The sequence below is a fragment of the Nerophis ophidion genome, linkage group LG16 (assembly GCF_033978795.1).
Source record: "Nerophis ophidion isolate RoL-2023_Sa linkage group LG16, RoL_Noph_v1.0, whole genome shotgun sequence".
NCBI classification, from domain to species: Eukaryota; Metazoa; Chordata; class Actinopteri; order Syngnathiformes; family Syngnathidae; genus Nerophis; species Nerophis ophidion.
The window spans coordinates 18,185,338-18,199,372 of NC_084626.1; the positions used below are offsets into that span (position 1 = coordinate 18,185,338).

The window sequence follows — 14,035 nt, forward strand, 5'->3', positions numbered from 1 at the left end:
CATCGCAATAAATATGTCAGTAACTCCAATATCGGTCAAAAGCTTGAACACGTCTATTCTATATCAGTGATTACTGAATAGCATTGAGTGTTTCCAAACACATGCTGTGAACACTTTGTAGTCAGAGAAAACATGTCAATATATTCACAATTGTCAAGCCACTGAAAATAAAATTACCTACTTAGCTATAATTCATATGTGGCAAATTCTATATATTTGTTAATGTTCAAAGATGAAAGTCTTCCTTCAACACATACAGGTTTCATTGGCTTATTTCAAATCTATCGCGTATGATAAAGGCAAAATTGTAAAGAACTTGTCACAGTGCTTGAGTCCTAGACTTTACTGTATGTTTACAAACCCATCCATCTATCCATTTTCTACCGCTTATTCCCTTTGGGGTTGCAGGGGGGGCTGGTGCCTATCTCAGCTACAATCGGGCAGAAGGCGGCGTACACCTTGGACAAGTCGCCACCTCATCACAGATGTTTATAAACATTGACAGTAAATATTGTTTAAATTTACAGCAACAGTCTAGTGCATCGTTCCAGTTCCCAAAAAGAACTGCCCTAGTGAGCTGAACGACTACAGACCAGTGGCGCTCACCTCTCATCTAATGAAGACATTGGAACGGCTATTTCTCAGCCTCCTCAGACCACAGGTGCAACATGCCCAGGACAGCCTGCAGTTTGCGTACCAGGAAGGTGTTGGTGTGGAGGATGCTATCCTTTACCTGCTGCATCGAGCCCACTCACACCTGGATAAGGGAAATGGCACTGTGAGGATCCTGTTCCTGGACTTCTCGAGTGCCTTTAATACCATCCAGCCCCGCCTCCTTCAGGACAAGCTCTACAAAATGCAAGTGGACCCCTGCCTGGTTGCCTGGATTTCGAACTACCTCACCGACAGGCCACAGTACGTCAGACTGAAGGACATCACGTCTGACACTGTGATCAGCAGCACCGGAGCACCGCAGGGAACGGTGCTGGCCCCTCTTCTCTTCACCCTGTACACCGCTGACTTCTGCTACAACTCAGAGCTGTGTCACATCCAGAAGTACGCGGATGACACAGCCATCGTCGGGTGCATCAGGGACTGCAGAGAGGAGGAGTTTCGGAACCTGGTGAGGGACTTTGTTGTCTGGTGCCACACGAACGTCTTGCAGCTCAATCCGTCATAGACCAAGGAGCTGGTCATTGACTTTGGGAGGTCGAGTCCACGGTCACAACGTATTGTGATCGAGGGAGTTGAGGTACAGACCGTGGACTCATTCAAGTACCTCGGGGTTTGGGTGGACAATAAGCTGGACTGGACTGTTAACACGGACCACCAGTACAAGAAAGGACAGAGCAGGCTGTACTTCCTCAGGAGACTGCACTCCTTCAACATCTGCAAAAAACTCCTGTGGATGTACTACCAGTCTGTGGTTGCCAGTGTTCTGTTCTACATGGTAGTGTGCTGGGGGGGCAGTACATCTAAGGACAGCTCCAGACTTGAGAAACTGATCAGGCGGGCCGGTTCTACAATGGGAATGAAACTGGACTCACTGGTGACGGTGGCAGAGAAGAGGACTGTGGACAAACTAGTGAGCATCCTGGATGATGCCAGTCACCCTCTGCATAGCGTTATCAGTAGCCAGAGGAGCCTGTTCAGTTCTAGACTGCTTCATCCCAAGTGCAGGACTAATAGACTCAAGAACTCCTTTGTCCCACACGCCATTAGACTGTACAACTCCTCTCTGGGGCGGGAGGTATTAGGATGACAGGGGATGCAAAACATTAACAGTGCAACACGTTTTCATAACATGGTCACTACTGCCTACTTTGTCTTGTTATATTCTTATTTTACTGTTATATTGTTATTCCCATTGTTTTTATTCTTTTTGTAATATTTCTTTATTTTGTTTCCTTTTAAACCCCCATTATTTACTTTTTTCTTTAAATTGATCTCAACTCTGTACACTGCTGCTGGAATTTTAATTTTCCTGAAGGAACTCTCCTGAAGGAATCAATAAAGTACTATCTATCTATCTAGTGTTATGTCAAGCTATCAATGAAGTTTTACATGCTTATTTGACACAAACATTGACAACTGATCGGCTTTTTTATACACATTTATTGAACTGGTTACCACGGTGACAATCAGCCCAACATGAAGAACACCTGTAACTATTTTAAAAAATTGTAAAAAAAAAAAAAAAAATCTATACAGTGGATGAGCTTCCTTTTTAAGGACGGGGAGGTGGTCTCAAGCCAGGAGGTGGTGGTCCTGCAACAATAAAAGGAGATTACAGGTGAGCAAATATCCATTAATCCACTTCATGTTTTCATCAAGAGAAGTGCTCACCTCTCATGCCAGGGGGAGGCGGCCTCATGCCCGGAGGTGGCATCCCCATTGGTGCTCCTCTGCCAGGAGGCATACCCATTGGAGGTCCCATGGGAGGCCGCATTCCAGGGGGTGGTCCCATCATTCCTGGGTAAGGACAAGGACCAAATCAATTAGTGGCCATCATTTTCAATAGACATGACGGGAACATCGGTTTAAACCTTACCAGGAGGCGGGGCTCCACGGCCCATTGGGGGCGGGACTCCTCGTCCAGGTGGATACTGCGTGGGCGCCCCAGCAATGCTTGCGCCAGCAGCTGCTGCGGCGACAGTACCTCTGCCCTGGGGGGTCATAACCTAGGAGACGCAGTCTACTTTCAGCAACTGCGGAGACTTGACATGGCAGGTGTGATCACCGTGGTTACCTGCTGCGACGGTCCGCCCACACCCCTCACAGGTCCCGCAAGTCCAGCAGGAGCCTGAGGCATCGGTGCACCAGCTGGAATGCCACGACCTGCCGCCCGGCCCACACCTGGACCGCCCGCCACACCTGCCAAAGGAACACGAGCGATGCCGGTCTGAAGGGACAAGAGATCACCATTTAATATTTACTTTGCAAGAAACAGTGAATGTGTGTGTGGGCGCGTTCTTACGTCTTTAGGGGGTGGGCCCTCCACAGTCATGGACACCAAATTCTCTCCCCTCAGCAGGACAAGTCCCAGAACTCTCTTCTCTTCTCGCTCTGGCTGCTTGGAGTTCTTGGGCCTGCGTCAGAGAGACAACATTGCTCGTCCACTTTGACACAGACCACTACAGTTGGGAAGTTTCTTAAGGAGTGCATACTTGATCTTCCTGAACTCGTCACAATCACACAGAATCAGGTTCATATGTTTGTCAAAGGCCTTGAAGGTGCCAATGAAGATACGACCGTCTTGCAGGATGCACCTCATCCTGAAGTCGATGTGCTGCAACATTTTACTGCTCTTGCCCACCGTCTGGAAGCAAACCCACACACCACCATGATTATGACCTCTTAAGAAGTACCTATGTTGTAGGCACAATACCAATGTGAGCAATTTGCAAAATGCACAACCGCATTTTGCAAATTTGTATAATGCGCAATCTTTTTGCAAATTGCTTCGAGCTATATATTTGAATAATGTGTGGTGCACATTTTGCAAACCAATGGGCGCAAATACATGTTTTTGGTGTCAAAATAATTTATTAAATACTTATGTCAATCTATTCATTTGTAGTCGGGACAATATAACTGAGTATTGCCCTCAAATCAGTCCAACCCTAACCACTATACAGTGTACATCCACGACTAAACTACTACCACAACTTGATTTACTATTCATAAAATATAATAATGTACGGTTACTGACTAAACCATCCACAAAATCTCGTCTCGCGATATGCAAATTGCTTGCGCACTATGAAAATGATGTATAATTGGCAAAGTGCGCGAGATTGGTGAAATGCTTACAACACCTCAAAGAGCATAGCGGGACATTTGATCACGTTACATATTGTTTACATACTAAGTCACAATACAAGGCGACTCCTGCTTAATTACAAATACAAAATTCAAAATGAGTTCCCCAATACTGCTATAACACGAGGGGCAAAGATGTGCCCCTCTACTTACGTTACGACAACGTCGGAATGCTAGCTAGCTAGCAGCTATGCTAGCCCGGAAATAAAAAAATGTATTAACGCATAAATAAAATGTTTCAAGTCACACATGACTTTTAGAAACAAATACAGAAAAGGAATATGTCCGTTGAATGTTGAAGTTTATGTTTTGGGGATTGCTTTAGCATACGACTCCCGCTTTCGGACAACACAGCAACGTTCATTCATCCCCCAAAATGTACCAAAATAAAGCCAATAATAGCCGCATCGAAGTGGCAAACATATCGGCTCTAATTTACAAAGATACTCACCATGTTTGCGGTTCTGATGGCTCCGATTACCGCCGGATTCACCTCACAAAACCTAAAAAATTGAACCGCGGTTATTCCGCTAGCCCCGTCTTTATTCGACCTTTACCGGAAGTTGCGTAACGACCGGTGGTGCTACATGATAAGCTCGCCCCAGAAACGAACGAACATTTGTTCCGACCCTGCAACATCAATAAACTCGTTGTCAGAGGTCAGAGAGTGAAGCACGCAGAGCTAAAACATATTTCACAATCTAACGTACAATTAATTTATTTTTAAGGAAAATGTTTTTTTCGGGGTTTTAAGCAGAAAAGGTTGAGTGCATTCATGTTAAAATTGATTTTATTTTATGTACGCATGCAATTGACCCAAATACAATATTTTAATATTTTATTTGTTATTTGTCTCTGCATAATCATTATCTCACGCGGGAGATTTGCGATCTCCTGCATGCAGGCGACGTCATCAAGCAGTCACGTGACCACGGAGGACAAACACATGACGTACCGATCAGAACACAATCATGATCATGTTTGATCTCTCTGGGGACCAGTTGCCATGGTAACCCGGGATAAACCCCCCACCTCACTCCCACCCCCCGGTGGCCACTTGGCTGGCCGCGTGCACCGCGCTGCAGTGAGATCACGAGCGGACTATGAAGATGACGTCACGTCACCCAAACTGACCGTGCCGTCGAACGTGGGCGACTTCAAGTGAGTGACAGCCGTCCTCGCACGTGCATCAGGTGAGCGACATGCTGCGTACAGTCACGTGACACGCCCGATTCAACACGCACCCCCTTTATTAGGTACACCCGTTTGCATGCGTGTCACGGCGGAACAATATCTGTCGAGCTGGTGAGCTCTCGAGTTATCCACGCACACGTGTGTCCGTCCACGACCCTATAATGCGCGATAGCCAGCAACATGACATCATCACATTGAGTGATCAGCCATTCAAGTGAAGCTGTTACCATAGCAACTCCAGTCAGTTACGTAAGAGCTGCAGCCTGTGTCTATAAATAAAGTGTTTACGTGTATTGCTGTGTACAATTGTGTAATGAAAAGAGAACAACAATGGCCTTGACACGAATTGTGTGTGTAATGCAGTGCTGTTGTTTACACTGTATCGCTGTGATGAGGACCAATCAGGAGGCTTGCTGACCCAAGTGTGCCTGCAGATGGATGCGTGTCTCCGTGTTGGACGCTGGACGTCCTGTCGCCCAGGACCACCTCAGTGAAAAGCAGTCGCCTGTCGTCGTCACGGGAAGCGACGTCACAATCCCAGCCGTCGCCGCTTCCTGCTTCCGACAGCCAATAGGGATGAGCCAAGCAAAGAAGGCGGCGCCAGGTCAGGAGATGGAAGGCAAGGTGAGACGTCCACGCGGTCCTCGAAACGTGACTGCGCAGTAACGTAGACGTTGTGGGACATGTGCAGGTGCAGACGTGGGCCCAGTCGCTGGTTTACACGCTGGAGGAACTGGAGTGTAAAATCTGTTACAATCGCTATGACACTCGCAGCCGTAAACCCAAACTGCTTGCGTGTCTGCACCGAGTCTGCGCCAAGTGTCTGAAGAGGATGGTGGACATGGGTGAGTCCACCTCCAGCAAGCACAACCGCCATCATCGTCATCACGGTCTTATCTTGTTGTTCAGGCGAGTCCTCCCCATCCATCATCAGCTGCCCTTTCTGCCGCCACGAGACCCGGGTCCCAGATGAAGAGGTGCCGTTGTCCTTTGTTGTCTTCACCGTGTTGATGCTCGCTAATGTTCCCCCTTATTCCTTCCGACTTGACTCGTTCGAACGGCCTTGACGCTGTGGAAACAGGACCAGGCTGTTCTGAAAAACACCCCAGAGGACACCTCAATATAGATGCTTTTGACCTCCCTCCCTCGTCCTGGAGTCAAACTTTTGCAGATCGGCCTCAGTCTAAAAAACATTACATCATCACACCCAAGACAATTGGCCATACACGCACACACCTCCCATTCCCACCCCATGCCCTTACCACGGATTTTTCCCCTTTGGGTGATGGTTGGATGGCAGCGCTTCAAAGCAGCAGTCGCCTTCCAGGGCCCCAACTCCCCGCCCCTCTGTTGCGAGTTTGTCATGATTAAATGTAACGTGTTTATGTGTGCATTGCACGGAGGTTTTTTTCCCCACTCCAGACTAGGCCCCTATAGGAGCCCAGTCTCGATTGTATTTTTTTACTCATCTTCTTCCCCAGCGTTTTTCCTTTTCCCATCTTTTACGGGGCGCCTTGTGGCGACCCATCAGCGTTCCTGTTCTGTAACCCTGGACACTGTTCGTTTGTCTAATCTTTAACGTGTTGCAAAGACCTACCTACCTACCTTCCTGTCGTCTTCAGGTGTGGCTGATGGAGGACGACCGACACATCCTGGCGGTACTGTCCTGTCAGGACCGAGCACGCCGGGGGGGTCACGGCGAGGTGGTGCTGAGTCCCAGCGGGCTGACAGGTGACAAGCCACCACCTTGCTTTGATTATCTCTCTGAGTTAGCGAGGAGTTGAAACTGCGTCTCACCAGGTGCCGACTCGGCGCATCGCTCCTCGGACTGCCTCGTCATCACCATCATGGAGCTGCCTGATGACTCGCCGTCATCGGACTCACTGAGCGTGCTCAACGTGGTGGGTCTGTACCGCCCCTCCAGCCTGGACTCGCTGCCCTGCAACCTGCCTGCTCAAAAGTGTCGCGCCTGGACGTCTCACAGTTTCCCCCGCTGCCTGCTGGGGGCGCTGTGTCTGGTCAGTGCTGTTGTATGTACGGAAGCAGGCGGTGCCAGAGCGTTGACAGATGTTGTTGGTTTGCGGCGCAGGTGTACTTCAGCTCGTTACCTCTGGGCATCTACCTGCTGATGATCGGCCACATGTGGTTGGGCGTGGTCCTGGTCAGCCTGGTTCCGTCCACGCTGCTGCTGCTTGTCCTCTACGGCTTCTGCCAGTGTCTCTGCCAAGAGGTCACGGAGGCGCTCACCGCACGCAGAGGCACGCTGCCGTGACGTTGACAAACAATGCGCCGCCGCCAACTTGGTACCTCCACGATGCTGCCAGCCAATCAGAGAAGATGCCTTCAGGACAACAGGAAGCAGACTGATATTCATTCCAAAATGTGTCTGAGCCATCAATCATTAAACTTCATTCGTCGTCGCTAACTTAGCAGAAGTGCTGCAAGAAGACTGCTGACCTAGCTTAGCATAAAGACAGGAAGTTAGCTTGGCGATGTGATTGACACGTCGTATGTTTACATAGGAAACTTAGCAGTATCAGCTCAGGAGGTAATGCGAGCAGTGTACACTTGAGTATTTAGCAAGAGCGCTAGCTGCTAGCCTTTGTGCTAAGCTAAGCTAAACAGTGGATCTTCACCTGCAACAATTCACTGCTTGTTTATGTGCAATACAAATAGAATAAAACTAAATAATAACATTTATTTTGAGGTGGAATTAATTTTTTATTAAGTTGAAAAAAAAAACGAGGGAAGTTCTTTCTTGTATAAAGTAGTCAAAAGCCACTACAGAAACATGAGACAAATGAATACAGAGGGGGAGAAACACAGAGAGAGAGAGTGTGCAAAGTAAAGATATCAAACAGGAAAATAACTTTAGTTGTTGCCTGTGGTGAACAAGAACCCTGAGGTCCTTTGAGTCAGGTCGTATTTGTGCGTTCCATTTGTATCGAGAAGTCAGAATTTCAGATTTCCTAGTCGGAATTTCTACTGGAACGCCCCTTAAAGTCGGACTTCCAACTCGGAAAGTCACAGCATTCTCACCAACCCCGAGTGTTACGGTTCAGCAGGGGAAGAAGATGGCACAGAATGCAGGGCTTTAGTTTTAGCTCTATTGATTATATTTACAAAAGTATGGAATGTGAAATAATCCAAAATGGTGTGTGACTATGTGTAACGATTATCTGATGAGTGCTAAAGTTAAAGTACCAATGATTGTAACACACACACTAGGTGTGGTGAAATTTGTCCTCTGCATTTGACCCATCTCCTTTATCATCCCCTGGGAGGTGAGGGGAGCAGTGGGCTGCAGTTGTGGCTGCGCTTGGAAATCATTTTTGGTGATTTAACCCCCAATTTCAACCTTTGATGCTGAGTGCCAAGCAGGGAGGTAATGGGTCCCATTTTTTATAATCTTTGGTATGGCTGGGGTTTGAACTCACCACCTACCACTAGGCCACTGAGTAGGAAGAGTTGAGCGAGGTGCGGAAGTCCAAGGGGACAAGCTCGGAGGTCTGTGGGCAGGCGTGAGGTCAAGGCGAGGTGTCAGAGTCCGTGTCCAGGCGGGGGGTCGAGATCCAAGAGGCAGCCAGGGAACCAGAGGGAAAAGGGGGAGACAAGACACACACCTTGTGACGTGAGAACGGAGGAATGCTGCTGGAAGACAACCAGAAACATGAGACAAATGAATACAGAGGGGGAGAAACACAGAGAGAGAGAGTGTGCATAGAGCTAGAGATATTCAGCTTACTGAACTGGAACAGGTCGCTACGTTCTGGCCCGGAACGCATGTTTGAACTGGCTTAAGAAGCCCAGGGAGAATCATTAGTGGCAGGTGTGTTGCGTGCTGACTGACTGGCGATTGAATGCAGCCGCTTGCTGCAGCCGGAGTGGCGTGTGCAGGTGCAAGCAGCGCAGCACACAGATGAATGCCCACTGGAGTGCGCCCGGGCCGTGACACCGAGTTGGTTTCAAAGATGTCTGCTCTGGATGTAAAAAATCATATCCGCTGCTATAATATCAGTTATGAACACTTCTGATTTGTTTTTGTCACACTAAATCAGCCAGATACAATGTTTTGTTGTACGTTATATATGGCAACGTCACTGTAGTGTAAACTACATTTATTTCATGTGGTAAATACGCTGTACATCGCGAGCAATAGTGTCGGAGTTTCCTCATCATCCATCATATTTAAAGGTTGCAGAAATAATGGATTTTTCCCATAAGTTGTTTATACAGTGGGGCAAAAAAGTATTTAGTCAGCCACCGATTGTGCAAGTTCTCCCACTTAAAATGATGACAGAGGTCTGTAATTTTCATCATAGGTACACTTCAACTGTGAGAGACAGAATGTGAAAAAAAAAATCCAGGAATTCACATTTTAGGAATTTTAAAGAAGTTCTTTGTAAATTATGGTTGAAAATAAGTATTTGGTCTACCATTCAAAGCTCTCACTGATAAAAGGAGGTTTTGGCTCAAAATCTTATGATACATGGCCCCATTCATTCTTTCCTTAACACGGATCAATCGTCCTGTCCCCTTAGCAGAAAAACAGCCCCAAAGCATGATGTTTCCACCCCCATGCTTCACAGTATGTATGGTGTTCTTGGGATGCAACTCAGTATTCTTCCTCCAAACACGACGAGTTGAGTTTATACCAAAATGGATACATGGATGATACAGCAGAGGATTGGGAGAATGTCATGTGGTCAGATGAAACCAAAATAGAACTTTTTGGTATAATCTCAACTCGTCGTGTTTGGAGGAAGAAGAATGCTGAGTTGCATCCCAAGAACACCATACAAACTGTGAAGCATTGGGGTGGAAACATCATGCTTTGGGGCTGTTTTTTTGTTAAGGGGTCAGGACTATTGATCCATGTTAAGGAAAGAATGAATGGGGCCATGTATCGTGAGATTTTGAGCCAAAACCTCCTTACATCAGTGAGAGCTTTGAATGGTTGACCAAATACTTATTTTACACCATAATTTACAAATAAATTCTTTAAAATTCCTACAATGTGAATTCCTGGACTTTTTTTTTATCATATTCTGTCTCTCACAGTTGAAGTGTACTTATGATGAAAATTACAGACCTCTGTCATCATTTTAAGTGGGAGAACTTGCACAATCGGCGGCTGACTAAATATATTTTTTTGCCCCACTGTATTCAGACGAGGGAGGAGCAAATTTGCTTTCGTGGATGTGGCCATCATGATTTTCGACATCGCAACTTGGCTGGGACGTTATTCCAAGTCTATTGGACCTGCATTGTGTTTCTGGTCTTCCCTTGCTGACACCGCCATAGTAGAGGTTAGTGTGCTAGCCAATAGGCTAAAAGCCCAAGCTGCAAATCAAGTAGCTAGCACACTCTTTGAAGTTGTCAGGGAGTAGGTTTAACTCGGATTGGATAGACTTTTATTTATCCCACAATGGGGAAATTACAAGGTTGGAAGGCAGGTTTTTTTTTTACATACAGCATGATAAAAACAAACAAAAATTAGTAATGAATACTTCATATTGCTCATTACTATGTATAGATAGAAGATAAAATATGACAAAAAACCACTAAAATCCGTATTGCACACCGTGGAAAAAATCATCACAGTAATCACATAACCATAAGTCTTATGGTCGTGGGTAGAAAGGACCTGTGGTAGCGCTCATTCTTGAACTGTGGATTTAAGAGTCTAATGCTGAAGGAGCCTGTGACAACTTCCGCAGCAATTGAAGCACAGCATTACTTCCTAGTTGGATTGGCGCCACACACAACTTACTAGTCATACATCTTGTTTTTCCATAGCTTGACGGGCGCGCAACATCACAATACTTCTGGCAGCCAATGGCTAAACAATACGAAAAGTACAGAGTGGCGACAAAGCTTGTTGAAAATGCAGCAATGTAAAAAATAACCTTTTTGCTGAAGGTAAAAGTTAGTCCTGACACAAACAGTAAAGTACTACATGATATCAATGAGACATTGTACTTAAATTTGAGTTGGGTGGTACAGGGAATTTTGGTATCGATCTGAGGTAGTACAAAAACCAAAACCAGTGAAGTTGTCATGTTGTGTAAATCGTAAATAAAAACAGAATACAACGATTTGCAAATCCTTTTGAACCGATGTTCAATTGAATAGACTGCAAAGACAACTGGAAAACGTTGTTATTTTTTGGAAATATTAGTGTGACAGGTCTCCAGCCGTCATCGTGTGGGTTGCAGTGACCATCGATGCAAGACGCATTGTAGCAGGGTTGACTATGGTTTATTATTTCAATAACCGAGTTTTCTTGCCAGTCGGTCGCGCCAATTTCTAGCGCGCCCTCTCTTCTTGCTCGTCGTGGCGCGCCTTTCGGTAGCCGGTGGCTGCGTCTTCCGTGGGGGCTCATCTCTGTCCTGGTCGTTCTCGTCGTCTTCGTCGTCTGGTGTTTCTTCTCCTACTTCTGCCACGATTGTTCCTCCTTCTCCCCTTTTATGCTGCAGCAGAAGATGCAGAGATTGGGAGCAGGTGTGTCGTTAACGCACCTGCCTCTTTTGGCTGCAGTGTCGCTCCAAGAGTGCCCCGCCTCTCCGCTCCGCTGCATACTCCGCCTCCTTGCCGCCATCTCGGGTAGGACCACTGTCTGTCCTATCCTGCTGTCGGCTCGTCGGCTCCGTCTCTCCACGATTAGCTAATTTGGAATTTGATGCCAGCAACATGTTTTAAAAAAGCTGGCAAAAGTGGCAAAAAAGACTGAGAAAGTTGAGAAAACTACAAAAAAAAAAAAATGGCGGCCAGATATGATGTATACCTACTTCCATTTTGAAATCCAGTTTAGGGCACGCCTACTTTGTGTGACATCATCCTTGACGGACCCCTGAAAAAGTGGTGCATTTACAAAGAATACAATTATTCCCTTATTTCATTTTACTACACACAATTGAAAAATAAAGTAAGTCTATTAATAAAATGGTAGTAATTTTATTAATGACACTAGCAATAAGTCTGTAATTTGCATTAACAATTAATACAAATGGGTTATCTCAGTGGTCCCCAGGGAACGGCACCGGTCCGTGATGAATTTTGCTACCTGGCCGCAGAGAGACATTAAATAATTTATAACCGATTGCATTTTCTTCTACGTAACTTTCGCCAGTCCCACCGGACACACCAATAAGCTTGTTCATAGATTAATTATAAAAATTCCGATAGGAAGTTACCATTTGCTGTATTTGTTCTTCTGCCACCCAAGTCACGTCCGTTGTGTCCTTCAGCAAGACACTTCACCCTTGCTCCTAATGATAGGTGGTAGGGCATTGCATGGCAGCTCCCGCCATCAGTGTGTGAATGTGGAAATGGTGTCAAAGCGGTTTGAGTACCTTGAAGGTAGAAAAACGTACAAATACAAACCACGTTTCCATATGAGTTGGGAAATTGTGTTGGATGTAAATATAAACGAAATACAATGATTTGCAAATCCTTTTCAACCCATATTCAATTGAATGCACTACAAAGACAAGATATTTGATGTTCAAACTCATAAACTTTATTTTTTTTTTGCAAATAATACTTAACTTAGAATTTCATGGCTGCAACATGTGCCAAAATAGTTGGGAAAGGACATGTTCACCACTTTGTTACATCACCTTTTCTTTTAACATCACTCAATAAACGTTTGGGAACTGAGGAAACTAAGCTTTGAAAGTGGAATTTTTTCCCATTCTTGTTTTATGTAGAGCTTCAGTCGTTCAACAGTTCGAGGTCTCCGCTGTCGTATTTTACACTTCATAATGCGCCACACATTTTCGATGGGAGACAGCTCTGGTCTGCAGGCGGGCCCGGAAAGTACCAGGACTCTTTTACTACGAAACCACGCTGTTGTAACACGTGGCTTGGCATTGACTTGCTGAAATAAGCAGGGACGTCCATGATAAAGTTGCGTGGATAACAACATATGTTGCTCCAAAACCTGTATGGACCTTTCAGCATTAATGGTGCCTTCACAGATGTGTAAGTTACCCATGCCTTGGGCACTAATACACCCCCATACCATCGCGGATGATGTTTTTTTAACTTTGCGCCTATAACAATCCACATGGTAATTTTCCTCTTTGTTCCGGAGGACACCATGTCCACAGTTTCCAAATAAAATTTGAAATGTGGACTCGTCAGACCACAGAACACTTTTCCACACAGATTTTTAAAGATGATAAAAACAATATTTTTTGAAAGAGAAAAGGCCAGGTGCTCCCACTAAGTCAATGTTATGGTGAGTTTTTTTCATCTATTCATTTTCATGCACTTATTTGCTATATTTAGCTGCCATACGTGGAAGGCCGGTCCATAAATATAATGCCTACATTAAACCGGTCCTTGGTGCAAAAAAGGTTAGGTTATCTTATTTAGCCATATCCATATTTCAGGTTAAACATATAAGTGGATAGTTTTGTGTTCCAGTAAAACATTTGAGATTTTTTTCAACTGGCTTGATATTTGTGGGAGGGGTAAGGTGTCCCTGAGTGAGCAGAGAGAGGGAGAAAGATGTGTTGACCTCGCATGAACTCTGTGAGGAAAATTGGAGTCATTTAAGTATCGATCTCATCACGCTGGGCGATATATCGATATATCCCGGGTTTGTCTCTGTGCGATATAGAAAATTACTATATCGTGATATTAGAGTATACGTTCTCACGCAGTTGCTTTTAGCTGCAGGCAATACACTGCATGCGTTTCCCACTCTTTCTTGTCTCTCCTTCTCACAGAGACGTAAACCAAGCGCACCTTCTTACATACGTCACGTGTGCAACGTCACAATCTACCGTGGAACAGAGAGGTAGCGACATGGTAACATTGTGGTGCTAACGGTGAGGTGCAGGTGGTAATACGAGAAAGAGAAGGTGCGAATCTGGTAACAAATGGAGGAATAATTATTTCCCAAAAAAAACAGCACGGAATCCATCGTCCGGCGGTGGCTCGGCTTCTAGCGGGAAGATGTTCAACATTTATGCGGCAAAAGCGTCGCTACAAAAAGTAGCAGCACTGC

General features: G+C 45.6%; 2 protein-coding genes across 2 annotated transcripts; one reads left to right on the top strand and one right to left on the bottom strand.

The window, feature by feature from the left end:
- Nucleotides 1-2,097: 2,097 nt before the first annotated feature.
- Nucleotides 2,098-4,431, bottom strand: snrpb (small nuclear ribonucleoprotein polypeptides B and B1). The gene is made up of 7 exons (XM_061875615.1): nucleotides 4,274-4,431; nucleotides 3,168-3,319; nucleotides 2,978-3,089; nucleotides 2,750-2,902; nucleotides 2,552-2,681; nucleotides 2,347-2,472; nucleotides 2,098-2,268 (listed from the first exon to the last, which is right to left on the bottom strand). Exons 1-7 carry the CDS (start codon nucleotides 4,274-4,276, stop codon nucleotides 2,228-2,230), a joined length of 717 nt encoding a protein of 238 aa, XP_061731599.1. The 5' UTR covers nucleotides 4,277-4,431; the 3' UTR covers nucleotides 2,098-2,227.
- Nucleotides 4,432-4,734: 303 nt separating this feature from the next.
- LOC133535050 (E3 ubiquitin-protein ligase RNF182) lies at nucleotides 4,735-9,361 on the top strand. Its single transcript, XM_061874466.1, has 7 exons — nucleotides 4,735-5,015; nucleotides 5,451-5,640; nucleotides 5,708-5,861; nucleotides 5,926-5,993; nucleotides 6,639-6,747; nucleotides 6,817-7,034; nucleotides 7,106-9,361. Exons 2-7 carry the CDS (start codon nucleotides 5,455-5,457, stop codon nucleotides 7,286-7,288), a joined length of 918 nt encoding a protein of 305 aa, XP_061730450.1. The 5' UTR covers nucleotides 4,735-5,015; nucleotides 5,451-5,454; the 3' UTR covers nucleotides 7,289-9,361.
- Nucleotides 9,362-14,035: the final 4,674 nt, after the last annotated feature.